Source organism: Heterodontus francisci, chromosome X, assembly GCF_036365525.1.
Source record: "Heterodontus francisci isolate sHetFra1 chromosome X, sHetFra1.hap1, whole genome shotgun sequence".
In the NCBI taxonomy this organism is placed as follows: Eukaryota; Metazoa; Chordata; class Chondrichthyes; order Heterodontiformes; family Heterodontidae; genus Heterodontus; species Heterodontus francisci.
In genome coordinates, this window is record NC_090421.1 from 17,605,989 (window position 1) to 17,629,967 (window position 23,979).

The 23,979-nt window shown below is 53.1% G+C and overlaps 1 protein-coding gene across 10 annotated transcripts in view; it reads right to left on the reverse strand.

The window, feature by feature from the left end:
• The window catches only part of LOC137358729 (natural resistance-associated macrophage protein 2-like), a 260,788-nt gene that overhangs the window by 164,644 nt on the left and 72,165 nt on the right, over nt 1-23,979 (reverse strand). For all 10 annotated transcript variants that reach the window (XM_068024993.1, XM_068024998.1, XM_068024995.1 and 7 more), the window contains 2 exons: nt 9,257-9,379; nt 8,201-8,320 (listed from right to left, as the gene is read on the reverse strand). In XM_068024993.1, the coding sequence (XP_067881094.1) occupies nt 8,201-8,320; nt 9,257-9,379 (243 nt within the window). The remainder of the gene's footprint in view (nt 1-8,200; nt 8,321-9,256; nt 9,380-23,979) is intronic.

The following is a 23,979-nucleotide window of genomic DNA, read 5'->3' on the forward strand; positions in this document are numbered from 1 at the left end:
AAGTTCTTGCAGCTTGGATGGACAAGAGCGAGGGCTGTTGTGTGGATGAGCAGAATGACCATGGCACCATGGTACAGGAAGACATTCAAGCAGGGGGAACAAAAAGGAAAGTAGTGGTAATTGGAGACAGTACAGTGCGGGGGATTGACACTGTTCTCTGCAACAAAGAGGCGAGAGTCCAGAAGGCTGTCTTGCCTGCCAGGTGCCAGGGTTCAGGTCATCTGCTCAGGACTAGAGAGGAACTTCCAATGGGAGGGGGAGGATCCAGCCGTCATGGTCCATGTAGGTACCAATAACATAGGCAGGACAAGGAAAGAGGTTCTGCATAGTCAGTATGAGGAGGTAGGCACCAAACTAAGAAGGAGAACCTCAAAGGTAATAATCTAGGATTATTACCTGAGCCACATGCAAATTGGAGTAGGGCAAATAAGATTAGAGAAATGAATGTGTGGCTCAAAGACTGGTGTGGTAGAAGTGGGCTCTGGTTTGTGGGGCACTGACACTGGTACCGGTGAAAGTGGGGGCTGTACCGTTGGGATGGTCTGCACCTGAACCGTGCTGGGACCATTGTTCTAGCGAGCCGCATAACTAGGGAAGTAGAGAGGGTTTTAAACTAAATAATGGGAACGAGGGATCAAAGTTGGGAATTTGTGGTAAATCAAAGAGTAGAGACAAGGCAAGAGAGAAAGGTATTAATATGGGAAATGCTAAACAGACCGTGACAGGAAGGGACAGTGAGTACAAATCTAAGAGTAAATCAGCAGACAAGGATAGAGGTTACAAAAATAATAAAAGGACACAACTAAAGGCTCTGTATCTGAATGCACATAGCATTTGAAACAAAACAGATGAACTGATAGCGTAACTAGAAATAAATAATTACGATCTGATAACCATTACAGAGACATGACTGCAGGATGACATAGATTGGGACCTGAATATTGAAGAGTACATGACATTTAGGAAGGACAGGGAGCTAGGAAAAGGTGGAGTGGTGGCTCTGTTAATTAATGAGTGTATTAGCACAATCGAGAGGGATGACCTAAGTTCAGGAAACCAGGATGTAGAAGCGGTTTGGAAAGAGATGAGAAATCATAAAAGCAAGAAGTCACTTGTAGGAGTAGTTTCCAGACCCCCTAACAGTAATCACATGGTAGGGTGGGGTATAAAGGAAGAAATAATGGGTGCTTATCAGAAAGATACGGCGATAATCATGGGGGATTTTAATCTACTTATAGACTGGAAAAATCAGATGGGCAAAGGTAGCCCAGATGAGGAGTACATAGAATATTTGCAGGACAGCACGTTCTGGAGCTAACCAGGGAGCAGGCTATACGTGACCTGGTACTGTGCAATGAGATAGGATTAATTAATGATCTCATAGTGAAGGCGCCCCTAGGCAGCAGCGATCATAATATGTTTGAATTTTACATTCAGTTTGAGGGAGAGAAGAGTGGGTCCAAGACTAGTATTTTAAACTTAAATCAGGGCAATTATGAGGGCATGAAAGCAGAGCTAGCTAAAGTGAACTGGCAAATTAAGTTAAGGGATAGGTCAATAGAGATGCAGTGGCAGACATTTAAGGGGATATTTCAGAATACACAGAATAGATACATTCCAAGGAGAAAGAAAAATTCCAAGGGGAGGACGCACCATCCGTGGTTAACTAAAACAGTTAAAGATAGTATCAAACTTAAAGAAAAAGCATGAAGATGGGTGAAAGGTCAGAAGATTGGACAGAATAAAATAAAAAAAAGCAAAGAATGAGTAAAAGATTAATAAAGAGGGAATAATTAGAATACGAGAGAAAGCTAACTAGAGATATAAAAACAGAGAGTAAGAGTTTCTATCGATATTTAAAAAAGAAAAGTTAACAAAGTGAGCATTGGACCTACAGAAAGTGAGTCTGGGGAGTTAATAATGGATAATAAGGAGATGGCAGATGAATTGAATAGGTATTTTGCATTGGTCATCACTATAGAGGATACAAGTAACATCCCAGAAATAGATGTAAGTCAGGAAGTGGAAGGGAGGGAGGAACTCCAGAAAATTACAATCACCAGATAAGTGTTACTGAGCAAATTGTTGGAGCTGCGGGCTGACAAGTCCCTGGGTCCTGATGGACTTCATCCTAGGCTCTTAAAAGAAGTGGCTAGTGAGATAGTTGATGCGTTAGTTTTAATTTTTGAAAATTCCCTAAATTCGGGGAAGGTTCCATTAGATTGGAAAATAGCGAATGTACTCCTTTATTCAAAAAGGGAGGGAGACAGAAAGCAGGAAACTACAGGCCAGTCAGCTTAATGTGTCTTAGGGAAAATGTTGGAAGCTATTATTAAAGATGTTATAGCAGCGCATTTAGAAAAATTCAAGGTAATCAGGCAGAGTCAATATGGTTTTGTGAAAGGAAAATCATGCTTCACCAATTTATTGGAGTTCTTTGAAAAAGTAATGTGCTGTGGATAAAGGGGAACCGGTGGATGTATTGTACTTAGATTTCCAGAAGGTATTTGACAAGGTGCCACATCAAAGATTATTGTGGAAAATAAAAGCTCATTGTGTAAGGGCGAACATATTGGCATGGATAGAAGATTGGCTAGTTGACAGGAAACAGAGAGTAGGCATAAATTTTCTGGTTGGCAAGATGTAACGAGTGGTGTGCCACAGGGATCTGTGTTGGGGCCTCAACTTTTTACAATTTATATAAATGACTTAGATGAAGGGACCGAAGGTATGGTTGCTAAATTTACTGATGACACAAAGATAGGTGGGAAATAACTTGTGAAGAGGATATAAGGGGGCTACAAAGGGATATAGATAGGTTAAGTGAGTGGGCAAAGATCTGGCAAATGGAGTATAATGTGGAAAAATGCGAAGTTGTCCATTTTGGCAGGAAGAATAAAAAAGAAGCATATTATCTAAATGGTGAGAGACTGCAGAGCTCTGAGATGCAGAGGGATCTGGGTGTCCTAGTGCATGAATCACAAAAACATAGTATGCAGGTACAGCACATAATTAGGAAAGCTAATAGAATGTTATAATTTATTGTGAGGCAAATTGAATACAAAAGTAGAGAGGTTATGCTTCAGCTATACAGGGCATTGGTGAGACCACATCTGGAGTACTGTGTTCAGTGCTGGTCTCCTTATTTAAGGAGGGATGTAGATGCATTGGAGGCAGTTCAGAGAAGGTTTACTAGACTAATACCTGGAATGGGAGGGTTGTCTTATGAGGAAAGATTGGACAGGCTAAGCTTGTATCCACTGGAATTTAGAAGCGTAAGAGGCGACCTGATTGAAACATATAAGATCCTGAGGGGTCTTGACAGGGTGGACGTGGAAAGGATGTTTCCCCTTGTGGGAGAATCTAGAACTAGGGGTCACTGTTTAAAAATAAGGGGTCACCCATTTAAGACAGAGATGAGGAGAAATTGTTTCCCTCAGAGGGTTGTGAGACTTTGGAATTCTCTTTCTCAAAAGGCGGTGGAAGCAGAGTCTTTGAATATTTTTAAGGCAGAGATAGATAAGCAAGGGGGTGAAAGGTTATTGGGGTAGGCGGGAATGAGGAGTTGAGGCTGCAATCAGATCAGCCATGATCTTGTTGAATGGCGGAGCAGGTTTGAAGGGCCGAGTGGTGTACTCCTGCTCCTAATTGGTATGTTCGTATGGACACAGTGCTCAAGGTGGGTCTGACCAGAACTGGACCCAGTGCTCAAGGTGGGTAGGACCAGAACTGGAAACAGTGCTCAAGGTGGGTCTGACCAGAACTGGACCCAGTGCTCAAGGTGGGTCTGACCAGAACTGGAAACAGTGCTCAAGGTGGGTCTGACCAGAACTGGACCCAGTGCTCAAGGTGGGTCTGACCAGAACTGGACACAGTGCTCAAGGTGGGTCTGACCAGAACTGGAAACAGTGCTCAAGGTGGGTCTGACCAGAACTGGACCCAATGCTCAAGGTGGGTCTGACCAGAACTGGACACAGTGCTCAAGGTGGGTCTGACCGGAACTGGACATCGTGCTCAAGGTGGGTCTGACCAGAACTGGACACAGTGCTCAAGGTGGGTCTGACCGGAACTGGACATCGTGCTCAAGGTGGGTCTGACCAGAACTGGACACAGTGTTCAAGGTGGGTCTGACCAGAACTGGACACAGTGTTCAAGGTGGGTCTGACCACAAATGGAAACAGTGCTCAAGGTGGGTCTGACCAGAACTGGACCCAGTGCTCAAGGTGGGTCTGACCAGAACTCTACACATTGTACCTTTCATCGGAACTGACAAATATTAGAAAAGTCACAGGTTATAAGCAAGTGAGGTGGGGGTGGGGCAAGAGATAACAAAGGAGGTCTAGATTGGACCAGGCCACATAGCTGACCAAAAGGTCACGGAGCAAAGGCAAACAATATGTTAATGATGTGTTGAAAGACAAAGCATTAGTGCAGATTAGCTGTTAATACACATGAATATTGAACAGCAGCAAGTGCAAACCTGAAAAAAACAGTGGGTAAGCAAACTGAAGAAACTAATGTGAAATGAAAAAAATGCAAAAAAAAAGATTGTAAAAAATGTAAAAAAGAATGTAAAAAAAAAGAGAAAGAAAAAATAACTAAAAATGAAAGTAAAATGGGGAGCTGTCATGCTCTGAAATTATTGAACTCAATGTTCAGTCCGGCAGGCTGTAGTGTGCCTTATCGGTAGATGAGATGCTGTTCCTCGAGCTTGCGTTGATGTTCACTGGAACACTGCAGCAATCCCAGGACAGAGATGTGAGCATGGGAGCAGGGGGGAGTGTTGAAATGGCAAGCAACCGGAAGCTCATTGTGAGAACAAGTTCAGCCTGGCACTCTACACCTCCATCCCCCACCAGGATGGTTTGAGGGCTCTCCGCTTCTTCCTGGAACAGAGGCCCAACCAGTCCCCATCCACCACCACCCTCCTCCGCCTGGCTGAACTTGTTCTCCCATTGAACAACTTCTCCTTCAACTCCACGCACTTCCTTCAAGTAAAAGGTGTTGCTATGGGTACCCGCATGGGTCCTAGTTATGCCTGTCTTTCTGTGGGATATGTCGAGCATTCTTTGTTCCAGTCCTACTCAGGCCCCCTCCCCCAACTCTTTTTCCGGTACATCGATGACTGTATCGGTGCCATTTCCTGCTCCCGCCCTGAACTGGAAAACGTTATCAACTTTGCTTCCAATTTCCACCCTTCTCTCACCTTTACATGGTCCATCTCTGACACTTCCCTTCCCTTCCTCGACTTCTCTGTCTCCATCTCTGGGGATAGGTTGTCTACTAATATCCATTATAAGCCCACCGACTCCCACAGCTATCTCGACTACACTTCTTCACACCCTACCTCCTGTAAGGACTCCATTCCATTCTCCCAGTTTCTCCGTCTCCGACGCATCTGCTCTGATGATGCTACCTTCCATGACGGTGCTTCTGATATGACCTCCTTTTTCCTCAACCGAGGATTTCCCCCCACTGTGGTTGACAGGGCCCTCAACCGTGTCCGGCCCATTCCCCGCACCTCTCCCCTCACCCCTTCTCCTCCCTCCCAGAACCGTGACAGGGTTCCCCTTGTCTTCACTTTTCACCCCACCAGCCTCCATATCCAAAGGATCATCCTCCGCCATTTCCGCCACCTCCAGCGTGATGCCACTACCAGTCACATCTTCCCCTCCCTTCCCCTGTCAGCATTCCGAAGGGATCATTCCCTCCGCGACACCCTCGTCCACTCCTCCATTACCCCCACCACCTCGTCCCCGTCCCTTGGCACCTTCCCCTGCAATCGCAGGAGGTGTAATACCTGCCCATTTACCTCCTCACTCCTCACTATCCCAGGCCCCAAACACTCCTTTCAGGTGAAGCAGCGATTTACTTGTACTTCTTTCAATGTAGTATACTGTATTCGCTGCTCACAGTGTGGTCTCCTCTACATTGGGGAGACCAAGCGCAGACTGGGTGACCACTTTGCGGAACATCTCCGCTCAGTCCGCAAGCAGGACCCTGAGCTTCCAGTTGCTTGCCATTTCAACACTCCCCCCTGCTCTCATGCTCACATCTCTGTCCTGGGATTGCTGCAGTGTTCCAGTGAACATCAACGCAAGCTCGAGGAACAGCATCTCATCTACCGATTAGGCACGCTACAGCCTGCTGGACTGAACATTGAGTTCAATAATTTCAGAGCATGACAGCCCCCCATTTTACTTTCATTTTTAGCTATTTTTTTCTTTACCTTTTTTTTTTACATTCTTTACAATTTTTTTTTTGCATTTTTTTCATTTCATCTTAGTTTGTTCAGTTTGCTTACCCACTGTTTTTTTTCAGGTTTGCACTTGCTGCTGTTCAATATTCAGTGTATTAACAGCTAATCTGTACTAATGCTTTGTCTTTCAACACATTAGATTAGAGATACAGCACTGAAACAGGCCCTTCGGCCCACCGAGTCTGTGCCGAACATCAACCACCCATTTATACTAATCCTACACTAATCTCATATTCCTACCAAACATCCCCACCTGTCCCTATATTTCCCTACCACCTACCTATACTAGTGACAATTTATAATGGCCAATTTACCTATCAACCTGCAAGTCTTTTGGCTTGTGGGAGGAAACCGGAGCACCCGGAGAAAACCCACGCAGACACAGGGAGAACTTGCAAACTCCACACAGGCAGTACCCGGAATCGAACCCGGGTCCCTGGAGCTGTGAGGCTGCGGTGCTAACCACTGCGCCACTGTGCCGTCCACAATCATTAACATCATTAACATATTGTTTGCCTTTGCTCCGTGACCTTTTGGTCAGCTATGTGGCCTGGTCCAATCTAGACCTCCTTTGTTATCTCTTGCCCCACCCCCACCTCACTTGCTTATAACCTGTGACTTTTCTAATATTTGTCCGTTCCGAAGAAGGGTCACTGACCCGAAAAGTTAACTCTGCTTCTCTTTCCACAGATGCTGCCAGACCTGCCGAGTGGTTCCAGCATTTCTTGTTTTTATTTCAGATTTCCAGCATCCGCAGTATTTTGTTTTTATTATATCTATACATTGTACACTGACTTGTATTCTTCTATTACAGATTGACTACTTCTGTTGATCCATCTAATATTGAGTTCTCCAGGTGGGAGGTGGGTGGGTGAGAGAGGCAGCAATTTGTGGAGTTAGCCGGAGACCCGTCCCTGTTTCTGAGACTGGGGGCCTCCACGACTGGGGGCCTGGGAGAGTAGGGGATTGGGGCACTGGAGCACTGAGGCACTGGGGTCCCAGTGACAGGGAGTCTGGGGGACTGGGACAGGAGGACTGGGGGACTGGAAACCTGGGGATCTGGGGACTGGGGGACAGGGAAAGTGGGGCACTGGGGGACTGGGAGACAGGGAAAGTGGGGCACTGGGAGACTGGGGGCCCAGTGACTGGGGGACTGGAGGCTTGGGATCCAGGGACTGGGGGACTGCTGGCCTGGTGGACTGGGAGATTGGGAATCGGTAATCTTGCAGACTGGGGGACTGGGGATTAGATACCGGGGGACTGGAGGACTGGGGAAACTGGCGACGATGTTGGACATGGCTGCTAATATAGGGGAGCAGAGATTGTTCAGCCAAAGTTCTCTTCAATTGCAGGACTCCTCATGCTTCGTCTCCATCCTCTCGACCCTCAGTATCCTCGTTCCGATCATGTTGAAGGTCCTCTGCAATGGTGGCTCTAGGTGTTGTCCCCATTGCAGATCAATGTTTTGCAGCTTGCAGCAAATCATACAGGAAACTATCTGTATTTGAGCAAGCCACCAGACCTGTCCAGGTAGCAGAATTGTTGCTTAAGGAATCCAATAGTCTGCTCGATGAGAGCTCCACTCTAGTGATGGATTTGATTATCGTGGGTATCTGAGAGGAGCCATGAGCCAAGTGTGCAGCTGATAGCATTTGTTCCCAAGCTGCCAAGCTCTCACTCATTGTGCAGGAGCAGAGTGGGGGATAGAGGACTGGTACAAGATAAACCTTCAGATACAAGGCCCTGCTCTGCCATTTGGAGAAGTCTTGGGAATTCCAAGACAACATCAATGTGGCAGAGACTGGAAAAATGAATCTCCTTTCATCTGTACTTTCCCCAGGCCATTTCCCAGGGGCAAAGGGCAGGAAAATCATCTCCAAGCTCTTTTAAGTTATGTTTCCAACTTTATTTGATGGAGTGGTTTGGAACTCAGATACATACCATGGGATACTGCCTGCGACAGACCTCAGCTAGTTGCATGCCACTTACAACTCCTAATCTGGCTGCCAGTCTCTGTAATACGAGGCCGAGTATGGTGGCCAATAGCAGGACCCAGATGATCTGAAGAAGGAATGGGGATGAAAAGCAAGACAATTTCAGTTTAATATTGTCACACAAACCAGGCAGTGACCATCTCCAACGAGAGAGAATCTAACCATCTCCCCTTGATGCTCAATGACATTACCATCACTGAATCCCCCACTATTAACATCCTGGGGGTTACCATTGACCAGAAACTGAACTGGAGGAGCCGTATAAATATTATGGCTACAAGAGCAGGTCAGAGGCTGGGAATTCTGTGGCGAGTAACTCACCTCCTGACTCCCCAAAGCCTGTCCACCATCTAAAAGGCACAAGTCAGGAGTGTGATGGAATACTCTCCACTTGCCTGGATGGGTGCAATGTTTCAGGCAGCTGCCAGTAATAAAGATGGTGCTGCTCAATTTCTCACAAAAAAAGAATTAAACCTAAACCCCATCACCCCTCAATGGCTGCGATTGCCTCCTCCTACCCCCAATAATACCCTTTCGCAATCGCCGCTTCTGGTCCCTGCTCCGTCCCGTGCAAGGAGAGAGTGGCGGGATGGAACGGCGAGCAGTCGGGAGCGGGAGAGAGCGGCGATCACGGGAGTGAGCGGGAAAATGAATGCAGCGATTGAGGCGGCGAAGGTGGGAGGGAGCGGAGAGGAGAAACGGCTATTGAGAAGGGAGGGAGCGGGGAAGAGATGCGGCGATGGAGGGAGGGAGCGATTTACTGTTGTGGGGGATGGAGGAGGCGTTTGCGGCCATTGAAGGGTGAGGCAACACTTGGACATTGTTACGTCTGACATCATTACGCGGTGATGCCGCTGCGCATATGCACAGATTCATACTGGCAAGCTGGCAAATGTTCGGATGCACTGATGACATCGGCAATCGCTCTGCACATGCTCTGCCTTGTCAGGGAACACTCGGTTTAAACAATGGGGATATTTTCCAAAGGTGGTGTAGGATGTACCTTAAATCCTGCCACAGCTCCAGACTGAAGGTCAGATTCAATGTTTCCTGGGTCCAGATATGCGATACTCATAAGAAACCCAGGTCCTGTAAAGGCCCAGAGCTTCCGAAAGCTAAATCGAGTCTGAAAGTAAAAAGAAAGAGCAGTCACTTAGACACAAGCACGCTGGGTTTCCAACCTTATTTATATTTCTCCTGATGGAAACCTCTACATTGTCCGATCAAACACTCCCATGGCAGTGTTGTAGGGTATTCCCAAGCGCAGAGGCACCTGCAGTAAATATCATACTGTTTAAATGCTATTTGAGTAAGTAAGTACACATAATCTTAAAGAACATGGAGGAGAGTACAAGGCATCATGGGAATTAGTTAACTTGACCACATTCCACGCAAGAACTGACTAATCCAATTTAAACAAAGACAAAACAGATGTCCTTGTGGAATGCTGACAAAGGTACCAGCCTGTAACGAGGTCAAGATAAGATGCTATGCGTACATGGGAACCAAGGATAATGGATAAGGGGGAATGGAAAACATCATGAGTAATTCCCTATCTGTCTATGGGCCTTGTACAGTCCCTCCATGCCCAGTAACCACTTCTATTGGCTATAGTAATCAATGTATATGATCTATAATCTTTGTGATTGGACCACGTCCAGCCGGGATGGGCTGAGTAACTGTTTGAAAATGTATAAGTATTGATGATTTTCCTTTGTTCGGTGGAGAGGCATCTGGACAGCCCAGTGACCTGCTCCCCGCCAGCGTAATAAACCATTTGACATCGAAGCAGACCTGAGTGTTGAGTGATTCTTCTAGATTCATTCCTGCTAACAGCAGATACAGCATGGGGTTTTCTGCTGCCTAATTGGGACTCAAAAAAAAAAACAGGGTTAGATACAGAGTAAAGCTCCCTCTGCACTGTCCCCATCAAACACTCCCCAGGACAGGTACAGCACTGGGATTGGCTGCCCACTGATTTGGGAGCCTGAGTGCATCAACGAGGTGCAGCTGAGAGTGCTGGTGGCAGTTGGAGGTTGCAGAGGTGGAGAGAGGAGCTACACTGAGCAAGGGAGAGCTTCTACAAACAAGCAGAGGAAAACTCCAACAACAATCACCTTTAAAAGAGAAGAAAGTGACATTCTTTTTTTTGTTGGAAACAAGGCTTTGTCTGGAGGTGGGTGCTGAACACCAGTAATTTACTTTGGACTGTTGGGGGAGGAACAAGTGGCTGGAACAACAAGGGGTGGGGCTGCCCAGCTAAACAGACGGAAGGGGATAGATAGTGCCTGGGCAGCTTCAGCTGACCCAGGTGAAGACGACTCCCCCAACCAGAAGACCGGAAGACCAACTTCAAAGACTGTTTGTTTTAAGTGTACTGTGAGCACCACCTCCAGAAAGCAAGTCATCCCTTCCAGCCTGCCTTTGCCTCTCCTCTCTTACCTCAGCCTCTCCACTAACCTGTTGTTTGTTTGTTTGTCTTTTCAAATTTTTCTGTGAATCTGTTATTTAGTGTGCAAGTCCACAATTTGGGGTGGGTTTAGCTCTTGGACCCATGGCAAGCCCTTCATCACCGGTGGCGGGGCCCTCTACTACCTACGCAGCTGCAGCTTCTGTGGCTGCCCACGTGGCCCCGTCACCCTTTAAATTATTGACATGCAGCCATGGGGTGAAGAGCTATCCCCACCCCAACATGTCTATTGAGGCCTGCGTTAAGGCAATGGCCGTGGTTGTCGGCCCCTCGGCCATTGTTGCGGCCTCAAAGATGTATGGGAAGGCTGTGTTCTTTTTGAAGACCGAGCGGGCGGTGTCCCTGGCCCTGAGTAAAGGGCTCACTGTGGGGGGGACCTTCCTGCCAGTGGACCCTCTGGGGGCCACTGCGCATCGGATAATGTTGTCCAACGTCCCACCCTTCATTCCCAGTGAGCTCCTCCTCCCCCACCTGCACCATCTGGGGGAGGTGAGGTCGGGGATCACCCCAGTCCGGCTTGGTCTTCGGGAGCACAGCCTCCAACATGTCTACTCCTTCCGCCGCCAGTTATTTATGCAGCTGGCGCGGGAGGAGGACACGGAGGGCCAATTTAATGTGGAGTTCCAGGGGACGGCCTACCGCGTCTTTTGGACCTCGGACGGGGCGCGGTGCCACGTCTGCAAGGGGGTGGGGCATGTTCGGAAGAACTGCCCCAACCTCCCGGCCGCCAGCTCCACCTCGGCGGCCCAGAGTGGTTCCACAGCACCTCCTCCCACTCCCCCCGCACATCCAACAGACACCGCTCAGTCGGTTCCGGAGGCTGTGGTTTTCACAGCCTCTGGCGGGGAGGGGAGCGTCCGTCCGAGCGGAAGGAAGACGCGGGGAAAAAAGAAACATCGTGAGGCGCGTCCCCTGGACACTTTGACTCAACCCGAGCCTGAGCTCAGCCCAAAGCCCATTCCCATGGAATCCACCTGTCCCAGGGCTGGGCTCAGGCCCAGGGTGACGAAAAAAGGAAAAAAGGGTGCGGAGGCGGAGGCCTCTGATGACATGGAGGTCTCTGAGTCTCCGCGCCCAAGTGCGAAAAAGAGGAGAAGGCACCCCTCCACAGAAATAACACAGGGCCCTGAGGTGCAGGGCCCATCTGTTGGAGGGGAGCTGCCTCCTGTTTCTGGTCCTCAGGTGCCCCCTACCGCCACCACCAAGGCTGCAAAGTCCGGGCAGGTGCTCCCTATTCCTCAGGATGGAGGGGAGGGGATGGCCCCGGTACGTGAGGCCCCTCCTGAAGGAGTAAGTGGGGCCCTGCTTGTGGTGGGGGAGCCTGGGGAAACCGTCCATTCCGCCACTGCTACTGGGTCGGGTGCCCTGAATGAAGGGGAGGGCGAGGCCCCAGAGGGTCGGGCCTCCCAGCCGGAGTCCACCACCAACCAGGAGACACCCGACCCAGTTATAACTGAGAATGCTGCCCCATCTGCTGGGCCTGTGGGTGCTGGCGGAGCGGGAGATGGCCTCCTCTCGCCGCCTCCAGTCTCGGCTCCGGCTGGTTTCCCGGAGTCCGGAACTTCTGTCTCCCCTGGACCACTCATTGGCCTGGGGATGGAGGTGGAGGGGGGTCCTGAACCGCTGGTGCCGACAGGCTCCAGTTTCACAATAGAACCCAGAGAGGACTCCTCCGCCATCGATCCTGGGGGTGGGATCGTGACGGAGGCGGGACCAGCTGGCGCGGCCGGGACGTCCGCCCCACAGTGTGTGGTGGATGTGTCGGCCGCTGGCGGTGACGACCCGGAGGAGGATGGGGATTCGGTGCGGGGCACGGAGGATGATCTTGATTCCATCGCCAGTGAGGTGGTGGAGTCCCTCGTGCCTCCCACCGAATCTCCTCTCATCCCCACGGCGGAACTCCGGGATTTCCTCGCGGCTTGCAGGGGTTGCCGCAATAAAGTTCAGCTGGCCCTCGACCGTTGGTCGAATCTGGCGCTGATCATCCAGTCCGTCCGTGCCGCCCTTAAGATAGCGGGCAAGCGCGCGGACGTGAAACTGGTTGAGAGGCGCCGTTTTAATGTGTTCCTCAATGGGTTGCTGGGGGAGTGGAGGGCCAGGTGCACTTCCACTCCTTCCTCACAGTGAGGTGTTGGTGACGGGTTTTAAGTACCTTTGACATGAAGATAACCATAGCCAGCCTCAACATCAACGGCAGCAGAGGGGCTCACCGCAGATTTCACAATCTCTCAGTCCTTAGGGAAGGGAGATACGCGGTGAGCTTTCTGCAGGAAACCCACACCGTTCCGGGAGACGAAGCCACCTGGCTCCTGGAGTGGCAGGGTGGGGTCTACATGAGTCACCTCACCCCTATTTCTAGTGGGGTGGCTATCTTGTTGGCCCCGACTTTTCAGCCGGAGATCTTGGGGGTCAAGGAGCTAGTGCCGGGCCGCTTGCTCCACCTCGCCGTTCGCCTGGGTAGCGTGCCGCTCCACTTTGTGAACGTGTACGCGCCCAGGCCCGGCGCGTTGCAAGCGCGCTTCTTTGAAGAAGTGTCCGCTCTCTTGAGCTCCATCGATAGCGGCGAGTGCATCATCCTCGGGGGAGATTTTAACTGCACCCTCGAGGTGGGGGATCGCTCCGGTCCCCAGCGCGGCCAAGCGTCGGTGGAGAAGTTGAGGGGACTGATCAGCTCCCTTAACTTGGTGGACGTCTGGCGGAATCTCCATCCCGACTCCAGCGCCTTCACGTGGAGGTCTGGAGGAGGGGGGTCGCAAATCGACCGCCTCTACATTTCGCAGGCGTACGTCTCCCGCGTTTCGGCGGCCTCCATGCGGCTGGTGCCGTGCTCGGACCACCGCCTGGTGTGGGCGGAGTTTACTCCGCTCCGCACGCGGGCGGGGTCCGCGTACTGGCACTTTAACAACCGGCTGCTGGAGGACGTGCGATTTCGGGACTCGTTCTGTCGATTCTGGGCCGACTGGAGAAGGAAGCAGGGGGGCTTCCCCTCCTTGAGGCTATGGTGGGATGTGGGCAAGACTCACATCCGCGTCTTCTGTCAGGAGTACGCGAAGGGGTCGACCAAGAGGCAGGAAGCCGAGATCGGGCGCCTTGAGAGGGAGGTGCTCGACTTGGAATCCCGCCTCGGTCATGCCGTCGCGGACCCGGCCCTGTGGCAGGCGTACAAAGAGAAGAAGGGTGCGCTGAGGAACCTGCAGCTCATAGGGTCCCGAGGCGCGTACGTGAGGTCGCGGATCCAGATCCTGGAAGATTTGGACCGCGCCTCACCCTTCTTCTACTCGCTGGAAAAATGGCGGGGGGTCCGTAAGCAGCTCGTTGAGCTGCTGGCCGACGACGGATCCTCCATCACGGATCCGGAGGGAATGGGCCTCCTGGTCCGGACTTATTGCAGTGCGTTGTTCTCTCCGGATCCGTCCAGCGAGGATGCGCGCAGAGTTTTGTGGGAGGACCTGCCGCAGGTCAGCCCGGAGGGCGCCGAAGGATTGGAGGCTCCGCTCACGTTGGCGGAGCTGACTGGCGCCCTCCACCAGCTCTCGAGGGGCAAATCCCCAGGGCTGGATGGGTTGACCGTGGAGTTCCTCAGGGCGTTCTGGGACGTCCTGGGGGACGATTACGCGCGGGTCCTGGGGGAAAGCCTGGCGACCGGGGAGATGCCCCTCTCGTGGCGCAGGGCGGTCATCGTCCTGCTGCCGAAGAGGGGCGATCTCCGCCTGCTTAAAAACTGGCGTCCGGTCTCCCTCCTCAGCACGGATTATAAGATCTTTGCCCGGGCTATGTCTACCCGCCTGGGCTCCGTGCTGGCCCACATGATCCACCCCGACCAGTCCTACACGGTCCCGGGCCGGTCCATCCAGGACAACATCCACCTGGTCCGGGACCTGATCCATCTTTCCCAGAGGACTGGTCAGTCGGTCGCCTTTCTCTCCCTCGATCAGGAGAAGGTGTTCGACAGGGTGGATCACGATTACCTTTTTGGGACTCTGCGCGCTTTCGGACTCGGGCCGCATTTTGTGGCCCGGGTCCGACTTTTATACGCCGCCGCAGAGTGTCTAGTCAAAGTTAACGGGTCCTTGACGGCGCCCCTTCGATTTGGGAGAGGAGTGCGTCAGGGGTGCCCCATGTCCGGCCAATTGTATACCGTCTGCGTGGAGCACTTCCTGTGCCTGCTTCGCGGGAGGTTGACAGGATTGGCTCTGCGCGAGCCGGCCATGCGGGTCGTCCTCTCGGCTTACGCCGACGACGTGCTCCTCGCAATCACAGATCCCGTTGACTTGCGGAGGATGCGCGACTGCCAGCAGACCTTTACTGCCGCGTCCTCCGCGAGGATCAATTGGGAGAAATGTTCCGGACTCCTGGTGGGTCAGTGGCGGGTGGACTCCCTGCCGGAGGAGATGACACCTTTTGCGTGGAGCACCACGCACCTCCTCTATCTGGGAGTCCACCTTAGCCCCGCTGAGGAAGCCTGGCCGGCAAACTGGCAGGAGTTGGAGGCGAAAGTCACCGCTCGGCTGGGGCGCTGGACAGGACTGCTCCGAGTGCTTTCCTACAGGGGCCGAGCGTTGGTCATAAACCAACTGGTGGCCTCCATGCTGTGGTACCGGTTGGTCACTTTGGCCCCGCCCCCTGTATTTGCCACCAAGATCCAGAAGAAACTCGTCGATTTCTTCTGGGGCAAGAGGAAACACTGGGTCTCTGCCGCGGTCCTGAGTCTCCCGATCGAGGAGGGCGGTCAGTCGCTGGTGTGCGTCCGCACCCAGGCTGCGACTCTCCGCCTTCGGACCCTGCAGAGATACCTGTACGTCGAGCGTCCTCCCAGATGGTGTGCGCTGGCGACGTATTTTTTCCGCCAGTGTCACTGCCTTCAAGACGACACGCAGCTCCCGGTGGAGTCCGTTAGCCGCGCCTCTCTGAGGGAGTTGCCTGTCTTTTACCGGGATCTTTTCCGAGTCTGGAACATGGTCGCCTCCAGTCAGGGCGCTCCCCCGCCGGCGGAGGAGAGCGCCTCGGCTGTCCGGGCGGCCGACTCCGGGGACGGTCCGGCGGGCGGAGGAGTAGCCGAAACCCCCGGGACGCCCCTCAGTGCGGGTGGTGAGGGGGCTCGGGAGTGCGGAGCGATCCCGGCCGAGCTGACCCCCGCTCGGCCGGAACTGCTCATCGGACCCAGGCCCCGAAACCCTCCTCGGGAGCCGGTCCCGCACAACCCGAGCCGCCTCTCGGAAATGCCCTCCGTGCCATTCCAATCGGCGCGGAGGGGTTTCCTGTACGGGCTGCTCCTGCACACTCTCCACTTTCTCGCCCTCGTCAGCTGGCCGGACACGCCCTGGCGGTCCGCGTTGCCATCTGGCGGCGAGGGGAAACCCCGATGGAGGTCTCTCTACGCAGGAGTCTTCCCCCTTTACATCGGGGACCTGGGGTGGAGGGTGCTGCACAGAGCAGTCCCGTGCAATAGGCTTTTAAGTAGGTTCACGGACTCCCAGGCCACCTGTACTTTCTGCGGCCTGGACGAGTCCGTGTTCCACATTTATATGGAGTGTGCGAGGTTGCAGCCCCTATTTGAGTATCTGAAGGGGCTGCTCCTCAAATTCTGGCTGCACTTCAGTCCCACGCTCCTGATCTTTGGGCACCCGGTGCGGAGGGGCTCGGGCCGGGAGGAGGATCTCCTCGTCGGTCTGCTCCTGGGCCTGGCCAAGGTGGCAATTCACAGGTCCAGGTTGCGGGCCGTCGGGGGGTCCGTCCTCCCCGATTGCCTGCCCCTCTTCTGCGGTTACGTTCGCGCCCGGGTGTCCCTGGAAAAGGAGCATGCGGTGTCCGCCGGTACGCTTGAGGCCTTCCGCGACCGGTGGGCACCGCAGGGACTGGAGTGCATCGTCGACGCCGAGAATGGCATTTTAATTTGAGTTTTTTTGTTTATTTATCTGGTTTTAATAAAGTTATTTTAAAAATATAAGTATGTATATAAAGGGGGCCTGAGGAATAAAGGCCCCCTCGACATATAAAAAATATATAAAGGGGGCCTGAGGAATAAAGGCCCCCTCGACATTAAAAAAAAAAACAGGGTTAGAAGAAAAAAAAAAAAACGGGGTTGGCTGCTGGCTCATTGGAGGTGCTGAGTGCATCAATGAGGTGCAGCTGACTGTTGCTGTGTGCAGAGTCTGGAGGACTGCTGCAACAGGGATAGAGTGAGACTTGAAACAAAGGATTTCCATCTGTCTTTTTGTAAGAAGAAAGCAGGAGGCTAGAAGAACTGATAGCTCTTGTGAGTTTGGGTTTTGTAGCCCTTTCATTGATTGTTGTGGGGAGGGGGAAAGGAAGAGACTGGAAGACCTTGGGTGGGGTTGCTTGAACAGGGAGCTCCTGTGTTTAACAGTATTGAATGGGAGCTCCCTGCCCACCCCAACGAGCTAGTCTGGGATAGCTGGAGCTGCCCAGGTGAAGAGACTTTCTCTTAACTGTTTTAAACTACATCAGAAGCAGAGTGTAATAAAAACAAAATACTGCGGATGCTGGAAATCTAAAATAAAAACAAGAAATGCTGGAACCACTCAGCAGGTCTGGCAGCATCTGTGGAAAGAGCAGCAGAGTTAACGTTTCGGGTCAGTGACCCTTCATCGGAACTGACAAATATTAGAAAAGTCACAGGTTATAAGCAAGTGAGGTGGGGGTGGGGCAAGAGATAACAAAGGAGGTCTAGATTGGACCAGGCCACATAGCTGACCAAAAGGTCACGGAGCAAAGGCAAACAATATGTTAATGGTGTGTTGAAAGACAAAGCATTCGTACAGATTAGCTGTTAATACACTGAATATTGAACAGCAGCAAGTGCAAACCTGAAAAAAGACAGTGGGTAAGCAAACTGAACAAACTAAGATGAAATGAAATAAATGCAAAAAAAAGATTTCAAAAAGGAAGAAAAAAATAACTAAAAATGAAAGTAAAGTGGGGGGCTGTCATGCTCTGAAATTATTGAACTCAATGTTCAGTCCGGCAGGCTGTAGTGTGCCTAATCGGTAGATGAGATGCTGTTCCTCGAGCTTGCGTTGATGTTCACTGGAACACTGCAGCACTGCTTATTTCAGAAGCAGAGTGTGCCTGGGCAGCTACAGCTGTCCCAGGTGAAGACATTGCACCCCCTCCCACCACCAACTGGAAGACCAGCAAAAGGACTGCCTGCATTAACACCTGCAAAGAGACTGATTTCTCCTGACCCTCCTCTCGTTCAGCCTCTCTCCCGAGCCATACCCTCCAGTCTGTGCTTTTTGGGATAATTTGTTGCTGTTATTTGTTATTCCTTTCTCTCTTTCTATTTTTATTGTTTCTCTCAACGGTGGGTGTGACTCTTCTACCCCATGGCTTCACAGTCCTGCTCGGTGGCGGGGCCTTCCTATGCTGCAGCAGTTGCTCCTGTGGCCCCGTCACCATTTAGAATATTGACAACAAAGCATGGGGTGAAGAGTTACACCCACCCTACCATGACTATTGAGGCTTGCGTTAAGGCAATGGCCGAGGTTGTTGGCCCCTCGGCCATTGTGGCAGCCTCAAAGATGTACGGGAAGGCTGTGTTCTTCCTGAAGGCCGAGCGGGCGGTGTCCCTTGCCCTAAGTACGGGGCTCACAGTGGGTGGGACTTTCCTGCCAGTGGACCCTCTGGGGGCCACTGCGCAGCGGATAATGTTGTCAAATATCCTGCCCTTCATTCCTGATGAGCTCCTCCTCCCCCACCTGCACCATCTGGGGAAGGTGAGGTCGGGGATCACCCCGGTCCCGCTCGGTCTTCGGGAGCACAGCCTCCGACATGTCTACTCCTTCCGCTGCCAGCTCTTTATGCAACTGGCGCGGGAGGGGGGTCTTGGAGGGCCACTTCAGTGTGGAGTTCCAAGGGACGGCCTACCACGTCTTCTGGACCTCGGACGGGGCACGGTGCCAAATCTGCAAGGGGGTGGGGCATGTTCGTAAGTACTGCCCCAACCTCCCGGCCACCAGCTCCACCTCGGCGGCCAAGTGTGGCACGACTGCACCTCCTCCCAATCCCTACACACATCCAACAGATACCGCTCAGTCGGTTCCGGAGGCTGTAGTTTTCACAGCCTCCGGCGGGGAGGGGAGTGCCCGTCCGAGTGGAAGGAAGGCGTGGAGGAAAACTAAACACCGAGAGGCTCGTCCCCTGGACGCCGTGACACAACCTGAGCCTGGGCTCAGCCCAAGGCCCGCTCCCAGGGAATCCACCTGTCCCAGGCCTGGGCTCAGGCCCAGAGTAACAAACAAAAAGGAGGATGCGGAGGCAGAGGCCTCTGATGACATGGAGGTCTCTGAGCCTCTGCGCCCTAGCGGGAAAAAGAGGAGAAGGCACCCCTCCACAGAGGTAACGAGGGGCCCTGAGGCGCAGGGCCCAACTGTTGGAGGGGAGCTGTCTCCTGTTTCAGGTCCCCAGGTTCCCCCTACCACCACCAACATCAAGGCTGCAAAGTCTGGGCAGGAGCTCCCTATTTCTCAGGATGGAGGGGAGGGGGAGGCCCCTCAACATGCAGCCCCTCCTGTGGGAGCAATTGAAGCCCGACTTGTGTTGGGGGAGTCTGGGGACGCTCCTGGAGAAACCACCCATTCTGCCACTGGGTCGGGTGCCCTGAGTGAAGGGGAGGGCGAGGCCCCAGAGGGTCGGCCCTCCCAGCTGGAGTCCACCACCAACCAGGAGACACCCAACCCGATTATAACCTAAAATGCTGCCCCATCTGCTGGGCCTGTGGTGCTGGCGGAGCGGGAGATGGCCTCCTCCCTCCGCCTCCGATCTCGGCTCCGGCTGGATTTCCGAAGTCGGAAACTTCTGTCTCCCCTGGACCACTCATTGGCCTGGGGACGGAGGTGGAGGGGGGTCCTGAACTGCTGGCGCCCACAGGCTCGGGTTTCACAGTAGAACCCAGAGAGGACTCCTCTGCCATCGATCCTGGGGGTGGGATCGTGACGGAAGTGGGACCAGCTGGCGCGGCCGGGACGTCCGCCCCACAGTGTGTGGTGGGCGTGTCGGTTGCTGGCGGTGACGACCCGGAGGAGGACGGGGACTCGGTGTGGGGCAAGGAGGACGACCTTGATTCCATCGCCAGTGAGGTGGTGGAGTCCCTCGTGCATCCCACCGAGTCTCCTCTCATCCCCACGGTGGAACTCCGGGAGTTCCTCGCGGCTTGCAGGGGTTGCCGCAATAAAGTTCAGCTGGCCCTCGGCCATTGGTCGAGTCTGGCACTAATCATCCAGTCCGTCCGTGCCGCCCTCAAGAAAGCGGGAAAGGGCGCAGGCGTGAAACTGGTTGAGAGGTGCCGGTTTAATGTGTTCCTCAATGGGTTGCTGGGGGAGTGGAAGGCCAGGTGCACTTCCACTCCCTCCTCACAGTGAGGTGTTGATGACTGGTTTTAAGTACGTTTGACATGAAGATAACCATAGCCAGCCTCAACATCAACGGCAGCAGGGGGTCTCACCGCAGATTTCACAATCTCTGGTTGAGAGGCACCGGTTTAATGCATTCCTCAATGTTGTGGGGGTGGAAGGTGAGGTGCACTTCCGCTTCCTCCTCACAGTGAGGTGTTGGTGACGGGGTTTCATAGAAACATAGAAAATAGGAGCAGGAGTAGGCCATTCGGCCCTTCGAGCCTGCTCTGCCATTTATTATGATCATGGCTGATCATCCAACTCCGTAACCTGTTCCCGCTTTCGCCCCATACCCTTTGATCCATTTAGACCCAAGAGCTATATCTAACTCCTTCTTGAAAACATACAATGTTTTGGCCTCAACTGCTTTCTGTGGTAGCGAATTCCACAGGCTCACCACTCTCTGGGTGAAGAAATTTCTCCTCATCTCAGTCCTGAAAGGTTTACCCCGTATCCTTCGACTATGACCCCTGGTTCTGGACTCCCCCACCATCGGGAACATCCTTCCTGCATCTACCCTGTCAAGTCCTGTTAGAATTTTATAGGTTTCTATGAAACCCTCCCTCACTCTTCTGAACTCCAGCGAATATAATCCTAACTGACTCAATCTCTCCTCATACGTCAGTCCCGCCATCCCAGGAATCAGTCTGGTAAACCTTCGCTGCACTCCCTCTATAGCAAGAACATCTTTCCTCAGATAAGGAGACCAAAACTACACACAATATTCCAGGTGTGGCCTCACCAAGGCCCTGTATAATTGCAGCAAGACATCCCTGCTCCCGTACTCGAATCTTCTCGCTATGAAGGCCAACATACCATTTGCCTTTTTTACCACCTGTTGCACCTGCATGCTTACCTTCAGTGACTGGTGTATGAGAACACCCAGGTCTCGCTGCATATTCCCCTCTCTCAGTTTGTAGCCGTTCAGATAATAATCTGCCTTTCTGTTTTTGCAACCAAAGTGGATAACCTCACATTTATCCACATTATACTGCATCTGCCATGCATTAGCCCACTCACTCAACTTGTCCAAATCACCCTGAAGCCTCTCTGCATCCTCCTCACAACACACACTCACACCCAGTTTTGTGTCATCTTCAAATTTGGAGATATTACATCTAGTTCCTTCATCTAAATCATTAATATATATTGTGTATTAATATATATCAAAGTACTTTTGACATGAAGATAACCATAGCCAGCCTCAACATCAACAGCAGCAGGGGGTCTCACTGCAGATTTCACAATCTCTCAGTCCTCAGGGAAGGGAGATACGCGGTGAGCTTTCTGCAGGAAACCCACACCGTTCCGGGAGACGAAGCCACCTGGCTCCTGGAGTGGCAGGGTGGGGTCTACATGAGTCACCTCACCCCTATTTCTCATGGGGTGGCTATCTTGTTGGCCCCGACTTTTCAGCCGGAGATCTTGGGGGTCAAGGAGCTCATGCCGAGCCACTTGCTCCACCTCGCCATTCGCCTGCGTAGCGTGCCGCTATACTTGGTGAACGTGTACGCGCCCAGGCCCGGCGCGTTGCAAGCACGCTTCTTTAAAGAAGTGTCTGCTCTCTTGAGCTCGATCGATAGCGGCAAGTGCATCATCCTCGGGGGGGGGTGGAGGGTGGGGTGGGGGGGATGGATTTTAACTGCACCCTCGAGGTGGGGGATCGCTCCGGTCCCCAGCACGGCCAAGCATCGGTGGAGAAGTTGAGGGAACTGATCAGCTCCCTTAACTTGGTGGACATCTGGCAGAATCTCCATCCCGACTCCAGCGACTTCACGTGGAGGTCTGGAGGAGGAGGGTCCCGAACCGACTTTTCGCAGGCGTACGTCTCCCATGTCTCGGCGGCTTCCATGCGGCTGGTGCCGTGCTCGGACCACCTCCTGGTGTGGGCGGAGTTCACTCTGCTCCGCGCACGGGCGGGGTCCGCGTACTGGCACTTTAACAACCGGCTGCTGGAGGACGAGCGATTCCAGGACTCGTTCCGTCGATTCTGGGCCGACTGGAGAAGGAAGCGGGGGGGGGGGGGGGCTTCCCCTCCTTGAGGCGATGGTGGGATGTGGGCAAGACTCACATCTGTGTCTTCTGTCAGGAGTACGCGAAGTGGTCGACCAAGAGGCGGGAAGCCGAGATCGGGCGCCTAGAGAGGGAGTTGCTCGACTTGGAGTCCCGCCTCAGTCATGATGTCGCAGACCCAGCCCTGTGGCAGGCATACAAAGAGAAGGGCGCACTGAGGGACCTGCAGCTCAGAGGGTCTCAAGGCACGTACGTGAGGTCGCGGATCCAGATCCTGGAAGATTTGGACCGTGCCTCACCCTTCTTCTACTCGCTGGAGAAATGCGGGGGGTCCATAAGCAGCTCGTTGAGCTGCTGGCCGACGACGGATCCTCCATCACGGATCCGGAGGGAATGGGCCTCCTGGTCCGTACTTACTACAGTGCGTTGTTCTCTCCGGGTCTGTCCAGCGAGGATGCACGCAGAGTTTTGTGGGAGGCCCTGCCGAAGGTCAGCCCGGAGGGCGCCGAAGGATTGGAGGCTCCACTCACGTTGGCGGAGCTGACCGGTGGCCACCACCAGCTCTCGAGGGGCAAATCCCTGGGGCTGGACGGTCTGACCGTAGAGTTCCTCAGGGCGTTCTGGGACGTCCTGGGGGGGACAATTATGTGCGGGTCCTGGGGGAAACTCTGGTGACCGGGGAGATGTCCTTCTCGTGGCGCAGGGCGGTCATCATCTTTTTGCCTAAGAGGAGCAATCTCCGCTTGCTTAAGATTGGCCTCTGGTCTCCCTCCTCAGCTCAGATTATATCCGATATATGAGATCTTTGCCCGGGCTATGACTACCAGCCTGGGCTCCGTGCTGGCCCACATGATACACCCTGACCAGTCCTACACGGTCCCGGGCCGGTCCATCCATGACAACATCCATCTGGTCCTAGACCTGATCCATCTTTCCCAGAGGACTGGTCTGTCTGTTCGACAGGGTGAATCATGAATATTTTTTTGGGACTCTGCGTGCATTCAGACTCGGGCCGCATTTTGTGGCCCAGGTCCGACTTTTATATGCTGCTGCAGAGTGTCTGGTTAAAGTTAACGTGTCCTTTCGGCGCCCCTTCGCTTTGGGAGAGGAGTGCGTCAGGGATGCCCCTTGTCCGGCCAATTGTATACCATCTGCGTGGAGCCATTCCTGTGCCTGCTTCACAGGAGGTTGACGGGATTGGCTCTGCGCGAGCCGGGAAGGCGGGTCGTCCTCTCGGCTTATGCCGATGACATGTTCCTCGTGGTCACAGATCCCGTTGAGTTGCGGAGGGTGCGCGAGTGCCAGCAGACCTTTTCTGCCGTGTCCTATGCGGGGATCAATTGGGAGAAATGTTCTGGACTCCTGGTGGGTCAATGGTGGGTGGACTCCCTGCCGGAGGAGTTAACACCTTTTGCGTGGAGCACCACGCACCTCCTCTATCTGAGAGTCTGCCTTAGCCCCGCTCAGGAAGCCTGGCCGGCAAACTGGCAGGAGTTGGAGGCGCTGGACAGGACTGCTCCGAGTGCTTTCCTACAGGGGCCGAGCGTTGGGCATAAACCAACTGGTGGCCTCGATGGTATGGTACTGGTTGGTCACTTTGGCCCCGCCCCCTGCATTTGCCACCAAGATCCAGAAGAAGCTCGTCGATTTCTTCTGGGGCAAGAGGAAACACTAGGTCTCTGCCGCGGTCCTGAGTCTCCCGATTGAGGAGGGCGGTCAGTCGCTGGTGTGCGTCCGCACCCAGGCTGCGACTCTCCGCCTTCGGACCCTGCAGAGATACCTGTATGTCGAGCATCCTCCCAGATGGTGTGCGCTGGCGATGTATTTTTT